The 18417-nt window shown below is 38.5% G+C and overlaps 1 protein-coding gene across 2 annotated transcripts in view; it reads left to right on the top strand.

The window, feature by feature from the left end:
* man1a2 (mannosidase, alpha, class 1A, member 2) overlaps positions 1–18417 on the top strand; it is a 134498-nt gene that overhangs the window by 96426 nt on the left and 19655 nt on the right. Inside the window, exons 7-12 of one of the 2 annotated variants that reach the window (XM_073045426.1) lie at positions 7784–7907; positions 9125–9218; positions 10312–10335; positions 11855–11970; positions 14011–14230; positions 16495–16667. In XM_073045426.1, coding sequence (XP_072901527.1) covers positions 7784–7907; positions 9125–9218; positions 10312–10335; positions 11855–11970; positions 14011–14230; positions 16495–16667 — 751 coding nt within the window. The remainder of the gene's footprint in view (positions 1–7783; positions 7908–9124; positions 9219–10311; positions 10336–11854; positions 11971–14010; positions 14231–16494; positions 16668–18417) is intronic. The other variant, XM_073045427.1, reaches the window with a different exon arrangement.

Genomic DNA, 18417 nt, shown 5'->3' with positions numbered 1-18417 from the left:
CCTGGCAAGAAATAATGTGTATAATATAGTTCACTAGGTATACAACACTTACAGCATCTTACAACTGTACATACCCCTACCTTCAGCTTGGAAAGTTTCAAGTATGTAAATTCATGTGGTTATGTTGGTAACCATTGGCAAAATATTTCTTGCACTGCTCAAGAGCTGTAGTTGGAGAAGTTGGTATGCTTCACCATTTATTGAAGTGCTGAGGTCTCACACAGTGGCCTTTACTGAAACTCAGATAGGAATAAAGACCTCCTTCCAGGAATTCTACAGGCTTTTTGCTCTTTTCCCTAACAATCCGCCTTATGCTCGTTCTGGGAGAAGTTTGTCTGTTTATTTAGTGAGATACAGTGCGGAACAGGCTCTTCCAGCCCTTCGTGATGTGCTGCCCATAGATCCCCGATTTAACCCTAGCCTAATCACAGGACTAATTAACCTACCAACCGGTACGTCTTTGGACTGTCAGAGCACCCGGAGGAAACCCACACAATCACGGAGAGAATGTACTAGCTTCTTACAAACAGCAGCAGAAATTGAACCTGTATCACTGGTACTGTAAAGTGTTGTGCTAACCACTATGCTACCACGCTGCCCCAGTGCTTTAAGTTTAGAGATTCTAAGTGCATGACACACCACTTCCCATAGACCTTGGTTCTCAGCAACTCTAGGATCTCCTTGACTTTATGCAACATGCAGAAGTCAGTCAACAATTAATCTACAAGTAGTGAATGATCCCTTTTAAGTAAAATTGGTGGGATGACACTTCTTGATGTGGGGTTCAGAGAGCCAGACCTCTATGATGGTGTCTTATCTCTGTTGCACACTAATTTAATCATCTGATTCCTCGGCATAAACATCACCAAGGATCTCACTTGGTCTGTACATACCAACTGTGTGGTGAAAGAGGCACAACGGTGCCTCTTTCACCTCAGACGGTTGAAGAAGTTTGGTATGGCCCCCCAAATTCTAAAAACTTTTTGTAGGGACATGATTGAGAGCATCCTGACTGGCTGCATCACTGCCTGGTATGGGAACTGTACTTCCCTCGGTAACAGGATTCTGCAGAGAGTGATGCAGACAGCCCAGCGCATCTGTAGATGTGAACTTCCCATTATTCAGGACATTTACAAAGACAAGTGTTTAAAAAGGGCCCGAAGGATCATTGAAGACCTGAGTCACCCCAACCACAAACTGTTCCAGATGATACCATCCAGGAAATGGTACTGCAGCGTAAAAACCAGGACCAGCAGGCTCCGGGACAGCTTCTTCCACCAGGCCATCAGACTGCGTAATTCATGCGGACGCAATTGTATTTCTATGTTATATTGACTATCCTGTTGTACATAATATTTATTATAAATTACTATAATTTCACATTTGATTGGAGATATAACAAACATTTTATTTATGTATATGAAGGATATTCAAAGGTTCAACTTAATGTCACAGAAATGTATACAATATATATCCTGAAATGCTTTTACTTCACAAACATTCACGAAAATAGAGAAGTGCCCCAGAGAATGAACAACAGATAAATGTAAGAACCCTAAAGTCACCCCCCACCCCCATGTGCGGAAGCGGCAGCGAGCAACAAATAAGCATCGGCACCATAGCAAAGACACAGACTTGCAGTTACCCCAGAGACTTCACGTTACACCTGGCATTCAACATACTGCGGCTTTTCTCTTTCTCCTAGCAAACGGGGAGACATAACAAACAGCTTGTTGGTTTACGATATTAAAAAGTCCATTACATTGGTTTTTTTCAAGCTCTGTGCATGGAGACAAAAGATTCCGAGTCTTCAGGCCCACTGCAGATATCCTGACTCCCCCGACCATACACGGGTCTCCTGTCATGACACCGACCCTCGATTCATCCATCTCCAGATCCCCGAGATCTTAAGCTTCTGAATTTGAGCCGGGCTCTCAGGCTGAGCAACGGACAGTCCTGAAGACCCGAGAATGGGTCCCATTCCTGCAAAAAACTGAAGTCAGCGTATAATGGTCTTCAAATGAACCCTGAAATGGAAAAATACAAATATTAACGATGGAAATAGAGCTGTTTCCAAAGATGCAAGCAAAGGAGTCGCCATTCAATGCTGTCTTATCTCTGCCTCCAGCTCTGAAAGTAATAATGTCTACTTAATTCACTTCAATTTACTCATTCTGTCTACTTTTGGTAGGCATGAGCACTGCAGGCTCTAATATTTTTTGCTGATATTGATAACAGGATGACTTGCACGACATATATGTGTAACTCCACATGTTGATTTTGTGTTGAAATCTGTCAAGGTCCATAGAACTTTTTCATCCATCCTGTCTGATTTGGAGGTGCAGTGTCTGTTAAAGCATTAAGTTGTTTTCCGTAATGGCCTAATTTAAAATTGCTTTCTTCTCTTGGTGATGTCTTCAATTTTTATGTTGTGTGCACGATTGACTCCAAAAAGGCTGAAATGGTTTAGCATTTTCTATTAAGAAAGGCAGTTAATCTGCACACATTTGGAACTTAAGAACAGCAAATGAATTAAATAACTATTTAATCTATTTCAGTAGGATTTGTTCTCAAGTGATGTTACTTAGGGCAATTATGCTCTCTAAATAACATGTTGATTCATTCCATCCAAATGAATGGACTCCTAAAAGAAGCCACCAACAGCAAATACTGAAATGTCAAAGAAGGTTGCATAGTCAAGAACACGAGATACTGCAGATACTAGAGATCCAGGGTAACACACTCAAAAGAGGAACTCAGCAGGTCAGGCAGCATCTATGGCAAGGATTAAACACTTCTTTCCCTTCATTGTGTGTGTTACTTTGCATATTCAAGCCCTGGTGATTTAGTACCTGAGGACACAACAGAAATATGAGGTCTCATTAAAATCAGTAATATTTGATATTAGTCTTTTTCACATTTTGTATTCCCTTAAGAAATAGCAGGATGCCATTTGGCCCATTGGGTCCATGGCAGCTCTCAGAGCAATGCCATCAATTCCATTTTCAGCAACCCATTATTTTCTCCGCAACCCATTCTCTCTCGTGCTCCCTAACCACCTGCATCAATGGTTTGCAATAGCCAAACACCATATCTATGGGAAGTGGGAGGAAATTGCAGCACCTGGAGTAAACCCACACAATCACAGGGAGAATGCAGACAAGACTGGAGACCAGGATCAAACTTGGGTCACTGAGCTGTGAGGTAATAGCACTGCTAAAGTACTGAGAGTGCATAGATAGTGTCCTTGTGGGGTTTAAGCAGACACCATGTTGGATTGAGATCCGAGCTATTCTGCCTAGTTGGAGCAATTTAATTAACATTGTTCAGACTTCCTTCATGCAAGAACCTAACACATGAAAAAGAGAAACTCAGATAACATTTTTCACTGGTACTATTCTAAAAATTGTAACCAGCATTAAAGCTTAATCTAGAGTTGCTCATTGGAGACTACTTAGTTAATCTCCTAATTTTATATTGTTTTATAACCGACGTTCAGGACTCTGAAAGTGTTTTCTGCTTCCTAATTTGTGCTTTGATGTGTTTGAAATTTGACAGATTAGGAGAATGAATATAGATTATCCTATGGTTTGTAATTATCTTCCTTGATAGCAATGTTTTATTTACATAACATTCCATCAATTTGCATCGTTGTCACTGGAGTTTTTGGCATATTCTTGAGTGATATTTGTGATATTAGTTGGAACAATAAGCCTTGTGTAATGCTTGAGTTGAAAGACATTATTTATTTGGTAACATGACATTTATTGATAAGTATGCTTAAAATTGTTTTCTTCAGAATCAAGTCAAGTCACTTTTATTGTCATTTCGACCATAACTGCTGGTACAGTACATAGTAAAAATGAGACAATGTTTTTCAGGACCATGGTGTTACATGACACAGTTCAAAAACTAGACTGAACTACGTAAAAAAAAAAACAACACAGAGAAAGCTACACTAGACTACAGATGTACACAGGACTGCATAAAGTGCACAAAAACAGTGCAGGCATTACAATAATAATAAACAGGACAATAAGGCAAAGTGTCAGTCCAAGCTCTGGGTATTGAGGAGTCTGATAGCTTGGGGGAAGAAACTGTTACATAGTCTGGTCGTGAGAGCCCGAATGCTTTGGAGCCTTTTCCCAGACGGCAGGAGGGAGAAGAGATTGTATGAGGGGTGCATGGGGTCCTTCATAATGCTGTTTCCTTTGCGGAAGCAGTGTGTAGTGTAAATGTCCGTGATAGCGGGAAGAGAGACCCCGATGATCTTCTCAGCTGACCTCACTATCTGCTGCAGGGTCTTGCAATCAGAGTTGGTGCAATTTCCAAACCAGGCAGTGATGCAGCTGCTCAGGATGCTCTCAATACAACCCCTGTAGAATGTGATGAGGGTGGGGGATGGGAGATGGACTTTCCTCAGCCTTTGCAGAAAGTAGAGACGCTGCTGGACTTTCTTTGCTATGGAGCTGGTGTTGAGGGACCAGGTGAGATTCTCCGTCAGGTGAACACCAAGGAATTTGAATGTACACCAAGAATGTACTATACACAGGCAACATTTTGTATTGTACATGAAGAATACCTCCTGAGAATATACTATAAATAGATATTTAATTGAATAAAAGTATACTTAAACCCAAATTGTGATCACAGTGTGATTGATTTCAACTTGATTGGGAGAAAGTAAAGTCTGACCTAGCAGTATTTCAGTGGAGTAAAGGAAATTACTATGGTGTGAAAGAGGAGTTGGCTAAAGTAAATTGGAAGGAGATGCTGACAGGGATAACAGCAGAGCAGAAATGGCATGAGCTTCTGGGGAAAACGAGGAAGGTCCAGGATAGTTGTATTCCATAAACAAAGAAATACTCAAAATGGCAAAATAGTACAAACATGGCTGACAAGGGATGTCAAAACTAATGTAAAAGCGAAAGGGAGGGCATGCAACAAAGCAAAAATTAGTTGTAAGGCAGAAGATTGGAAAGCTTTTAAAAACCTACAGAGTGTAACTAAAAGAATCATTAGAAGGGAAAAGATGAACAATGAAAGAAAGCTAGCAAACAATATCAAAGTGGATGATAAAAGCTTCTTCAAGTATATAAAAAAATAAGAGATGAGAGTGGCCATAGGACCACTCAAAAATGAGGCTGGAGAAATAATAATGGGGGACAGGAAATGGCAGATGAATGAAATGAGTATTTTGCATCAGTCTTCCCTGAGGAAGACACTAGCAGTGTGCTAGATGTTGAAAGGTGTGAGGGAACAGAAGTGAGTGCAGCTACAAGATGCTCCAAAAGTTGAAAGTCACCTGAGTCCACAAGTCACCTGGACCAGATGAACTGCATCCTAGGGTTATAAAAGTAATAGCAGTCAAGATTGTGGAGGCATTAGTAATGATCTCCCAAAAATCATTGGCATGGTGCCGGATTACTGGAAAATTGCAAATGTCACTCCACTCTTTAAGAAAGGAGGAAGGTAGCAGAAAGGAAATTATAGACCAGTTAGCCTGACCTCAGTGGTTGGGAAGATGTTGGAGTCAATTGTTAAGGCTGAAGTTATGGAATACTCAGTGACACAGGGCAAGATGGGACAAAGTCAGCATGATTTCCTTTAGGAAAAAATTTTGCCTGAAGGACCTGTTGGAACTCTTTGAGGAGATTGCAAGTAGGATAGATAAAGGGGATGCAGTGGATGTTGTATATTTGGACTTCCAGAAGGCCTTTGACAAGGTGACACACATGAGGCTGCTTACCAAGTTAAGAGCCTATGGTATTACAGGAAAGTTACTGTCATAGTTAGAGCATTGTCTGATTGGTAGGAGGCAGCAAGTGGGAATAAAAGGATTCTTTTCTGGTTGGTTGCCAGTGACTAGTGGTGTTCTGTAGGAGTCGGTGTTAGAACCACTTCCTTTTATGCTGTATATAAATGATTTAGATCATGGAATAGATGGTTTTGCTGTCAAGTTTGTAAATGATACGAAGATTGGTGGAGGGGCAGGTAGTGTTAAGGAAATGGGTAGGCTGCAGAAGGGCTTAGATTTAGAGAAAGAGCAAGAAAGTGGCAAATGAAATATAATATTGGAAAATGAATGGTCATGCATTTTAGTAGAAGAAATAAACGTGCAAATGACTATTTTCTAAACATGGAGAACATCCAAAAATCTGAGATGCAAAAGGACTTAGGAGTCCTTGTGCAGAGCATCTTATAGGTTAACTTGCAGGTAGTCGGTGGTGAGGAAGGCAAATGCAGTGTTAGTATTCATTTCAAGAGGTCTAGAATACAAGAGCAGGGATGTGATGCTGAAGCTTTATAAGACACTGGTGAGGCCTCACCTTGAGTATTGTGAGCAGTTTTGGGCCCCTCATTTAAGAAAAGATGTCCTGGGATTGGAAAGGGTTCAGAGGAGGTTCACAAGGATGATTCTGGGAATGAAAGGCCTTATCACATGAGGAACTTTTGATGACTATGGACCAGTACTCACTGGAATTTAGAAGGATGATGGGGGATCTGATTGAAACCTTTCAAACACTGAAAGGTCTAGACAGTGTTGATTTGAAAAGGATGTTTCCCTTGGTGAGGGTGTCTAGGTCAAGAGGGCACAGCCTCAGTATAGAGGGACGTCCATTTCAAACAGAGACGCAGAGAGATTTCTTTAGCCAGAGGGTGGTGAATTTGTTGAATTTATTACCGCAGGTAGCTGTGCAGCCAAGGTCGTTGGGTGTATTTAAGGCAATCCTTCATTGGATACAACATCAAATGTTGTGGGGAGGATACCGGCTAGTGGGGCTGAGGAAGGGAAAGAAAGGATCAGCCATGATTGAATGGGGGAGCAGACTCGAGCCAAATGACCTAATCCTACTCCTACTCCTAGGTATTATGGTCAAATTGCAGTTCAGTTTAACATGTGCATATTTTATATTTGATTCTATTATCTTCAGACCAGAATGAGATGCCCAAAGTGGAGGTTCAGTTCAAATTTCATCTTTTGCTTTCATAGAACATCACTGGTCTGAAGCTGCACTTATGGTTAGAGGTATTTGGCTTAGTATGGTCAAATGTGCAGCAAGAAAGCTGGTGGTAGTGCTGGTTTGAGAAGAGCAGGTGGTAAGTGTGAAATTCTAACTGTCTGCAGAAATAGCTGAATAAATTTAGCAATCATCAATGAAGAAAGTTACTGCTTTTAAAAAAAAAGCCTTAACGGTGCAGTGATGGTAGGTTGGATTTGTATAGTTCCTGCTTCTCAGGTGCAAATACATTTATTTCTTCTATATTATTTTCAAAAATAAAGAAACTAGACAGTTTTGAGTAAACATACCAATTGAATTGAAGTTGTAAGAAGACTAAAACTCCAATTGACGTAACAGTTTCTGGACAATATATCACATTTTAAAAGAACTGACATGAAAGAGGCTCCAAATATAGTTTTTGTAATTTATAATGTGATTTTTTTCAGGATGTCACCTGATTTGTTTGTGATTTTGAGGTGAAGAATCACCACACTGGTTTCAGATGATTGACAGAAATTGTTACAAGAAAACTATAAATATTTAACATTGAGCAGAGATGATACTAAATGTGATGCCACTTTTGATCACAATCTTCCTTTAGAGAGCCCAGATATCTTGAGTTTTTACCCTTCCTCAAAATAGCCACTTATAATAATCTTAATAATTAAGTAACATTTGTTTGCTTGTAGTTTTCAGTAACCCATTACTATCTGATAACCAGCTTTGCTAGTCTGTTTGTGATTATATGTTTATTCTTGTCTGGGTTCTTGCATTCCCAGTGGTGTTGGACGGAACTGGGGCTGGGCATCTGCTGGGAGTAGCATTTTGTCTGAATTTGGGACTCTGCATTTGGAGTTTGTTCATCTGAGCTACCTGACAGGGGATCCCATCTACTACAAGAAAGTAAGTGTGTGCTAGCCACTATTATTATATGAGTCAAAGGTATTGTAATCTTTTATAACACTTAATGAATTCCTGAACATAGACTTGGAATTTCTTACACTTAGTGTTACTGCAGCAGTATTTCAAATAATTGCTTATCACCCAGAAATTACTTTGTTGGTAGCAGTCTTTTAAAGTTGATAAAACTTTTCAACATAAAATAATTGTTCTATAAATGATCGAGGAGTAGGTGGTTGTTAATGCATTTAATAAACAGTCCATTGTGTGGATTCATAGCTTGAAGATTGTGAATTTAAATTCTCCTATGTTAAACTGTAGATTTCAGCTTAATAAATTGTCAATATAAAAGCTCAACCAGTTGGCCATTGTTATTTAGAGGTGGATCTACCAAGATTTTGGTATATTCAGTGCTTCGATAATAGATCCTGCTGCTCATATCCCAGGAATTGCTTTTAAGGGAGAAACTAGAAATCCAGATCTTCCTCACTTCATAGGTTCTGAAACATAGATTGGATTGTTTTGTTGCCTCCTATGGTCCTTCATTCTGAGTAATTTAAGCCACAGGTTGCACGAGTGCTTACTCTTTTGAAAAGAGAATATTCAATGCACATTTTAAATTATGTATGTTCTTCATATAGCCACTCTGAAATAAAATGGAATTAACAGGTTTCTAATTCAATGTCCGAGTGTTTCTTTCTTAAATGGATGTGTTTTAATTGGTTATTTTGATTAAAAGTATTGTTCATCAAAGTCCCGTAAGGAATGAAGATCAACATTCCAATGTTATCATTGATGTTAATCTTTAGTTCTTGGTCAGTAAGCTTGCATCTTGTCAATAAGTACATGCTTTGCTTTCTAATGTGTGGCAGAAGCTATGATAATGAGCATGGAATTTGATATCTTGCTTCCAGAGCATCATATTACTTGGGATGTAAATCTGTAATTTAGTAATTGCAGATTCCCAATCAGATATGTAGAGTATGCAAGTCTCTGGACTGCTTTGTTTGAATGTACCTGTCTTAATACATGCCATAAAATAGCTTGAGACCACACAGACATAACATAACTAATGTGGAAAGGGCTAGATTGCACTTCCACTGAAATGCAAAGGGACTGAATAAATTGTTATCCAATCCCTTAGTCTGTCAAGTAGAGATAATTTACATTTGTGAAATTAAATCAGCAGCAAAAAAAAATTGACTTTGAACTAATTACAGGTGTTACATATTCGGAAGTTATTGCAGAATATGGATCGACCTAATGGCTTGTACCCTAACTACCTTAATCCCAGGACAGGTCGCTGGGGCCAGCGTGAGTATTTTCTTGTACTTGAAGCATAATTGTTTGTAGTACTGCTATACAAATTTTATTTTATTTAGTTTCTTGTTTTGCTGAAGGGAGAATTTTTAAAGCTTTGGTAGCACAATGCATATATCAGGAAATTGAAGCTAATATATTGACTTCAGTGGGATTTTGTCCTACAAGCTTATCCTTCTAAATTACTTGGGTATTTTTATTTTGCTGAAATAACCAATCAAATATGTGGATCTCATGTTTAAAGATCGCAGTTTGGTTCAAGATTTGAATGTATATGTCTGGCTTCGTGATTACCAATGCTGTTTTGAAGGATGTGCTGCTCCCTCTGAGCCTTCAAGTCGTTCAGCACAGAGCATAATTCATTTGTAAGCTGGATTGATATTCCTCTAATTGCATTTTTGTAATGTTGAGTCACTTGAATGCAGAGTAGCACTTGGCTTTGGCGAGGCTCATGCAATTTTTCCGGCTATTCATTTTGAAGAACATGGCATTTGGCATTCCCAATTCTTTCATTCCCAATTTTGCACTTTTTAGTACTTGGGTAATCTTTTATACATATATTCAACGTGAGAAAAAATCTGTCCTGGTTAAATAATTGAACTATTCTTTGGCATATTAACAGCATGAGAATATTTCAATCATGGGTTTTTACAATAGTTTTTTTGCCAGTATTCTTGGAAAATTATAGCACTGACATTATGTGACATGACTTAAACTCTCATTTCAACTGAACAATTCTATCACTGAGTAGAAGAATAAGTAAATCATTATAATAGATCATAATATTTTCACTAAAATTGTCACTTTGGGATAGATTTCACTATGGCCTGATTTTAAGAAATATATCTTCATGATCCAATTGGTTACACATCTCTTCATTTGCAGTGCTAACCAAGATGGTAGTTATTCACTGTTGCTTAACCTTGTTACTTTCCTAGGTTACAGTTGGTATGTAACTTAATAATCTGATTGGCATGGTGGAAAGTGGCAGGTAGAGAGAAAAAAAATTGTTGTTAGATGGAGCAGCATGTTAACAAAAACTGTTTCATTTGTCATTTTTTTTACTTTATCGATCTGTACTTCGCAGAAAATTCCTTTGGACCTACATTATGTAAGTTTCTGCAGTTGACCTTCAATTTTGCATTGGACCCAGTCAGCTAATAACATCCTCCACACGCTTCTAGTACCAGCTTTCCATAGATTTAGAAAGCCTATTAAGCTGCAGTTTAGTTTCTTAAAAGAATTTTGCTGACAATGCCAGTGAATGATCTCTTGTACTCTTTAAAAGTTGTATTTTGCTGACTTAATATATTATCAGAGAAAATCTCTATGTGTAAACAGTGCCAATGTAACCAAATAAGTTAAATCACAATGTAATGTACCTTTCAATCTTCCTTTAATTTTCACATAGAGCCTTGTACACATAATCCTCCTTTGTTTCTGTTCTGACATCTCAGTGGGCAATCCTTACTTGGTCCTACTATCTGTTTGTACACTTTCTGCTAATGCTGCCTTCATGTTTGTTGCCCAGGTAGAATATGTAAATCTAACTGCCCATAAATAGCAAAACTGGATTTTCCTTTTCGATGCATATTTGATTGATATTGAAAAGTGAAATGGCTATTTCATTTATATATAGTCTCAGAGTTCCTTGTGAGATCTGTATTGCTACTTAGAGATTTTACTTCCAGGAACCAGTTTATTTTAATTATCTGAAATTATATTTCTTGAGACATTAACTTCTGACACAGTTTACATTCATATTAGCATCCTATGTATAGGTTGTGTAGATAGTATGCATATGTGACACTTATAAAGGACTGTTTGGAGCTTTGAACACTTAACATCTGAATCAGCTACTGTGATCCCTTTACATTGGGGATCTCTGAAAGTTTTTATCAAAGGTGGGAGCTCTAGCAGGTTTCCTAGTCTGTTTGTATCTGTTTTCCCCTGTTCACATTTATTATAGTCATTATAATGTAATAATGACTTTCACCTATACGGATGTTCAGATTTTATTGATTGTTAACTACTAAACCAAATATAGCAGTTTTGACAGAATCTGTGTCTGTATTTTATTTTCAACACAAGTACTGTATGACCTTAATAACAAAATTGTTTTCTTTTATTGTAGCATCCACTGTTATATTCTAGTTTACATGACTTTATTATGAAATACAAGGAATATATCTTACTAGGTGCCTTCATTTTAACACTTTTCTAACGTAATAAGCATGTCTTCATTTCTAGTTATTTGTGATACTAGTTATACAAATACCTTTGCTATCAGCATTTGTCTTCAATTTCAAAAGTTAAATTATGATCTTTGTGTTAGTGCAACTATGGTTATAAACTTTTCTTCGATGTAATTTCCTTAACAATGATTATGTGCAACACCATTTTCCAACCTCTTTGTATTTTTTTATTTTCAAAGGGCAAACAATGATTATCTATTTGTATATATCTATACAAATATATAACTTTTTGCCTTTTCAACAGATTAATTTTATCAAGTTTGTAGTTTGAATTCCATATTTATTCCAATCTTATTCATCAGGTTAAATTAATAAGAAATAATTGCCCAGATTAATGAAAATATATCATGTAGACTTTTTCTCATTTTTGTGCAGATCATACTTCTGTGGGTGGACTAGGAGACAGTTTCTATGAATATTTGCTGAAAGCTTGGTTAGTATCTGATAAGACAGATACAGAAGCAAGGAAAATGTATGATGATGCAGTGCAGGTAAACCAAAATCTTTAGATTTTCAAAGTAAAACTCTGCTTAGTGTAACTGATTTTTCTTTAAAGGATGCTCAGATTTATAGTTAATAGTAGCCAATAATTTGGAATAGCTTATTTTTTATTGAGTTGTAATATGTTGACTTAGTTTCAACAACTGTTGTATAATGCACTATGATGAGATTTATTGAATTTCAAAATGCACATGTGCACAATACTTGCTGATTTTTTTGTTATACTCTGGTTCAGTATAAAATACAAGCTAATTTTCAAACATTGGGCTTAAAAAGTCTGTTAGCATTTATAATGTTTGGGTCATGGTTGTTTCTTTTCAAATCAACTTTAAATGATTCTAAAATCAATGTGAAATTCAATGTGCATTCAATTTAGATCTGCTGGGATCAATATAGAGTTGATGTACATTAATGAACAATTCATTAAAATTACTCCCCACCATTGTAATATGAATATATTTAGTAGCTTTCACGTCCCTTCCTAAATGTCCTAAAACACGTCCTGAACTAATTATATTATGTGAAGCAAAATTTAGATCACATTCAATTTTGAAGCAGAGTTGAAGTGGGTGGCAACCGAGAGAACTTCAACTCTGCTTCACATTCCCATTCAGGTATGTCCATACATGGCCTCCTCTACTGCCATGATGTGGCCAAACTCAGGTTGGAGGAGCAACACCTCATGTACTGCCTGTATAGTCTCCAGCCCCTTGGCATGAACATTGATTTCTCCAACTTCCAGTAATTCTCTCCCTGTCCCTTCCCCCATCCCAGTTTCACTCTGCCTCTTCCTCCAGCTGCCTATCACCCCTCTCATGATTCTGCCGCCTTCTACTACACAGTGCTTTCCCCTTACATTCCTCCTTCACCTTTTCTGCTATACCCTCCCTGCTTCCCCTCCCCCACCCCTTGATCTTTCCTCTGATTGGTTTTTCACCTGGCACCTACCACCCTCCCCCCACCTTCTTTATAGGGCCCCTGCCCCCTCCCTCTTCAGTCCTGACGAAGGGTCTGAGCCCGAAACGTTGACTGCTCGTTTCCACGAATGCTGTCCGACCTGCTGAGTCCCTCCAGCTTGTTCTACCTGTTGCTTTGACCACAGCATCTGCAGTGCACACTGTTTGGTAGAACTGCTTGAGGGAGATGCATTGTTTGGATACCGTGCTGATCTTTGAATTAGTGCCTAAGATCTTTCATGCTCACATGGAAGTAGAGACAGTGCATCAGTAATGCAGTTCTTCAGAAAGGTAACACTAATGACAATGCAACAATCCCTCATTACTTAAATATATTTTTTTTCTGATCAGATATCTGGAGTAGGACTGAAACCCAAAATATTTAGACTGTTGTGAGATTTTTGGTAATTTTAGGCACAGTAGTGATTTGAGGCAAGTGAGAGTAATCATTATCTCAGGTCTGGGCAACAAAAATGGGCAGCTTTTTAAATTTTTGCATGCAGTTGTTTTCTGAAGGAAATGGTAAATGGGGCAGTTTTGATTGACAGCTTTCTAACCAGTCCCGTAAAGGATCATGAATGAAGGGAAGAGAAACAAAAGGCAGATGTTCAGAAGTCAGTTGGTGTGATTTGCTGAAGTGAAATGCAGGGAGTAGGCTCTGACCTACGTATGTAGTGCTTGATTATTTGCTCAGAACAATTAAAGTGCAAGTGTACTTTTCACTAATTGGGACAGGGGTGAATTATTTTTATTAATTCCAATGATTATAACTAGTACATTGGCATGTGAAATTTTGCAACGTATTCACCTGCTGCCTGTATTTCAAAGTTGCTTGTACCGAATTATGCAAAGTTTTCTCAGTCCATCTTGAGAAAGGTAATACTGTTATAAGAGATCGTCATGTTGTTTTGTTCCCACGTTCGAGGACTGAAACTTGCTAGGAAATGCTGGCTGTTTGCAGAACTTTTTGAAGTTCTGGCATTCATGTACCATCATACCTGAAAGTATCTAAAATAGACTGGGATTGGATTTGCTGTTGATTATTTGCCAATCTAATGTTTATATTTTTGATAGGCTATCGAGAAGCATCTTATCAGGAAATCAAACAGTGGTTTGACTTTTATTGGAGAATGGAAGAATGGTCACCTTGAGAGGAAAATGGGTCACCTGACATGTTTTGCTGGAGGAATGTTTGCTCTTGGGGCAGATGGATCCCCAAACGATAAAGCAGGGCATTATCTACAGCTTGGTGCCGAGATTGCACACACCTGTCACCAGTCATATGACAAAACAGGTACCATGTAACTCCAATTACAACACAGAACTTTTGTTTAAAAACATTTTCAAAGTGGAAGAGGATGAACTTTATTCAACATTTGCACACATTAGGAATTTGATGTGTGTTGGTGTGGCATACAACTGGAACAACAACATTCAACAACTCTGAAGAATTATATAAAAATAACAAAGTCCGGATATGGAATAAAATGTGCACATAATACATTAGTCTAGAACAGGGATTCCCAACCTGGGGTCCACAGAACAGGTTAATGGTATTGGTCCATGGCATAAAAACGATTGTGTGCTCCTCATCTAGAATTTCTCTGCCTGTGACATGGAAAAAGTGTTTGTGTTCTATCTGAATGCAGTGTTATTAATTACATTATCTCAATCTTAGAATCTAATCCAAAATATCTTGGGCAATATTTGACTGCTTGTAAAGGAGAGGCAGCATGGTGCAGATTCAAGGCCTTATTTGAAGAAGTCACTTTCAGCACTTTTTAGGCATATTTCTTACAATGGTTGGATATCGAGTCAGGAGCTTTTCCTGTACTAAAAAATCTGCACTAGTATTCCGATAAATAACTCATTGAATTTTTCAGATCATGCTGTCCAGCATCATACATTAAACAAGAATTAAATTGTTAGTTTTATTTGTAGTCAGTATAATAGATTGCACCCTGACAAAAGAAAGTTGAAGAAAGTCTGAACCAAAAAACTGAAAATGTTGGAAACAGATAGGCCAGGCAGCATCTATGGAAAGAGAAACTGTTAACGTTTCAAGTTGAAGACTTTTCGTCAGAGCTTCTTTGGGTCTCCAGCTTTGAAGCTTACTTTAAGCTGACCCTGGTTATTGTAATGTTTTGATTGTTCGCTTGAAAGGTCTTACTTTGCTTTTCAGACCTTTGATCTTTGTTGGCAATGATGTTGCAGGTCAATTCAAGTTCAAGTTGTTGACTGTCTTTTGACTGTACATATAAACAATCAAATGAAACAGCGTTCATCCGGGCCTTGGTGCACCCATGAAATATATATCACACATAGCACATAAATCAGAATATTACCATAAATACATTAATAAAATATGATTCAAAATGCGTATAATGTGCAGCACAGGTGAGCAGCTTGCTGTGCTAGTGACGAGACCTTGGTGGTGGCAAGGTATTCATTAGTCTCATAGCCTAGAGGAAGAAGCTATTACCCAGTCTGGTAGTCCTAGTCCTGATGTTCCTCTACCTCCTTCCAGACAGTAGAAGGCCAAAGAGAATGTGGGCTGAGTGGTAGGGATACTCATCAACATTTCAGGCCCTTCGTCTTTTAGCATTTGATATTGTGCAAAAGACATTTGCACAGTACTCCATTTGTCAATGTGGAGTTTATAAATCTGCCAGGAGCAAAGTATGTTGGGAATGGCGAGGGTGGAGCACCATGTGTGGGACAGGAGGCAGAGGAGGAGTGTTGGGGGTGGTTTGGGTGGTGTGGTTGCAGATACACCCAGCCCGAAGTTGCCAGGCAATATCATTTGCTTGCTTACTTACTTGCGTGCATACTTGATTCGATTTGATTCCACCCTGGTTATCCTCTTCGTGGTTATTACTATCCTCTGTAGTGTCTAGCGGTTCATTGCCTTGCAGCTTCCATACTATACAATAATGGAGCCACACAGGACTCTCTTGATGATGGTCCTTGCAAAGTTGTTTGAACCTCATTCTCCTCAAAGTGGAAATGCTGATGTATCCTCTTGACTAGTGAGAAGGTTAGATCATCTGTTACATGCATGCCTGAGGAACTTTGAGCTCTTCATGTGCAATGGGGAATGGTCGATCTGCACCTTCCTGAAGTCTACAGTCATCTTTTGTTTTATCTATGTTGAAAGTCAGGTTATTGTTCTCATGCCATCTCTCTACGTCTTGTTGCTGATGAGGCCAACCACAGTAGTACCATCAGTGAAGTTAATGCAGTTTGAACCGGTTCTGGCAACGTGAGTCAACAGTGAGAACAGCAGCGGGCATAACACACACCATGGGGGTCACTGATGTTGTCCTTGTTATCTATTAGAACAATATGATAAAGTCGTATTTAAAAGCTAAACAACCGGCATCTCAGTCATTTTTAACTTTAAAATTGCATTCTCTACAGGCATCTATCAAACAATGCTGTTAACTAATAATGATTTTGTGATTCTTAAAAAAAAAAATTACATGTCAAAAATTTTGAATTGTTTTGCTTTGCTGATTGTCACATTATAATTTTCATTTCCTCTTTTCATAAATACAGTGCTAAAGTTAGGCCCTGAGGCATTCAAATTTGATGGTGGGACAGAAGCAGTGGCACTGAGGCAAAATGAAAAATACTACATCCTTCGGCCAGAAGTGATAGAAACCTACTGGTATATGTGGCGATTCACCCATGATCCCAAATACCGGCAGTGGGGCTGGGAGGCAGCTCAGGTGAGAGAAGTAGTAACTTTCAGCTGCTGCCAACTTTAAATGGTACCATTTTTTAAAAAGTAATCTTTGTTGCATGTCCATCTTATTACACATCATTTTATGGGCACGTTGTTGCCAGTCTAAATGTACATCTTTTTATAGAATTGGAATTAATTTGGTTGCCCTCTCAAAGCACTTGTATGAAATGGCTTGCTTCAATACTGTACCATCTGTGACTTTAAAAATTTTTTTCCCTTGATGTACTGAAGTCTAATATTGATGAATTTTATTCCATGCTTGAGATATGAAATGCTTCCTATTGAAGGAATATGATAGTTGCATACATCAGGTTGTAATCTAAGATTAGCCTATTGTCCTCAGGGAGGTAGAAGAACGAGAGCAGAAATTTGTGCGGTTGTCTTTTTCCTCATTCTTTGAATTTGGTCATAGCTATCATTGCCTATTTCTTGTGGAAGATGGAATGGCTACCTTTTCTTGATAGCCTTGGAAAGAATGGAACACAAATTCAATTACTTTTGATGAATATATAACAGATTCACAAACAGCGTTACATTTGGTTTATAGGAGCAATTTTCTGTTATGGTTGTTACGCCTGTAGCCCCCTCCTTTTTGAGAATCGCAAGGTCGCTATTAATTCAGGTCAGGAGACCCAGGAAATGAGAGACACGCAGATTCCTCAATGTTTGGAATGTGTCCAGGGCCTCCGAGAGACAAAGCCACGGATAACGGCCATTATCTCTTGGAGACGGAATTGTGTATTGAGTACTGTACGATTCATCAAAGCCCCCAGGCAATGAACCGAGGGGGGTTGGTGGAGGGCTGGCATCATTCCACCCTGATTGACATCTGAGACCCTGTGAGTCAGAATAAAAGAGGGTCTGTGGGAACAGCCCCTCAGACTCACCAGAAGAAACGCTCGAAATCCTGTAACAGCGTAATAGCGAAAGCCGGTAGAAAGCCACGTGCGTCCTTTTCCATTTGCCTCGGAATTGGCGGGCCTTGCCACAGAAGAACGGCTTTAGCTAACAACAAAGGGGAAATCAGCCCCCAACGACTCTTGAAGGATTGACATCATAAAAGGAATGGGCAAGTTAAACCTCCGTCTCTCTCTCCAACCAAAAGCTGCAGCTTGAATGAACTTGAGTGACTTTTATATTTCCATCGGACAATACATTACCCCCTAGACAACGATAGAGCTATTTCTTATTGATTATTATTATACCCGCGCTTTTAGATTTAGTATTGACGACGTATATTATCCGTATGTTTGCATTGATACTATTTTTGTGTATTTTATCAATAAATACTGTTAAAAATAGTACCATCAGACTTCAACGGACCTCTCTATCTTTGCTGGTAAGTGACCCAGTTACGGGGTACGTAACATGGTAAACAAGTATCTTGTTTGTGAATGTTCTCTATTTATGCTTGGCCAACTTGTCATATATAACTATGCATGAAAAATCAGTTTTTTGGGATTACATTTTTGGGAATACATTTTATTCGATCTACCTTTTTGGAACTGCACCATGATAATAATGCTGAAATAAAGTTTGGAATGTAAAGCATGCTTTAAATCTATTCATCTATGTTGCCAAATCTATTCTTCCTTCCTGTCAGGAGACGCATGTCACAACCGCTGAATCTGAAATATAAAGTCAGTAGCTAACAACTCAATTTTTTTTGCATAGTTGTCGGTGTCAAAACAGTTAAGTTTTTGAAGTAACAGGAAACAAAAGTCTTGCAAATT

Source organism: Hemitrygon akajei, chromosome 5 (genome assembly GCF_048418815.1).
Source record: "Hemitrygon akajei chromosome 5, sHemAka1.3, whole genome shotgun sequence".
Taxonomy (NCBI): domain Eukaryota; kingdom Metazoa; phylum Chordata; class Chondrichthyes; order Myliobatiformes; family Dasyatidae; genus Hemitrygon; species Hemitrygon akajei.
Note: the sequence above shows the minus strand (reverse complement) of the source record. Positions and strands in the feature narration are given on the sequence as shown.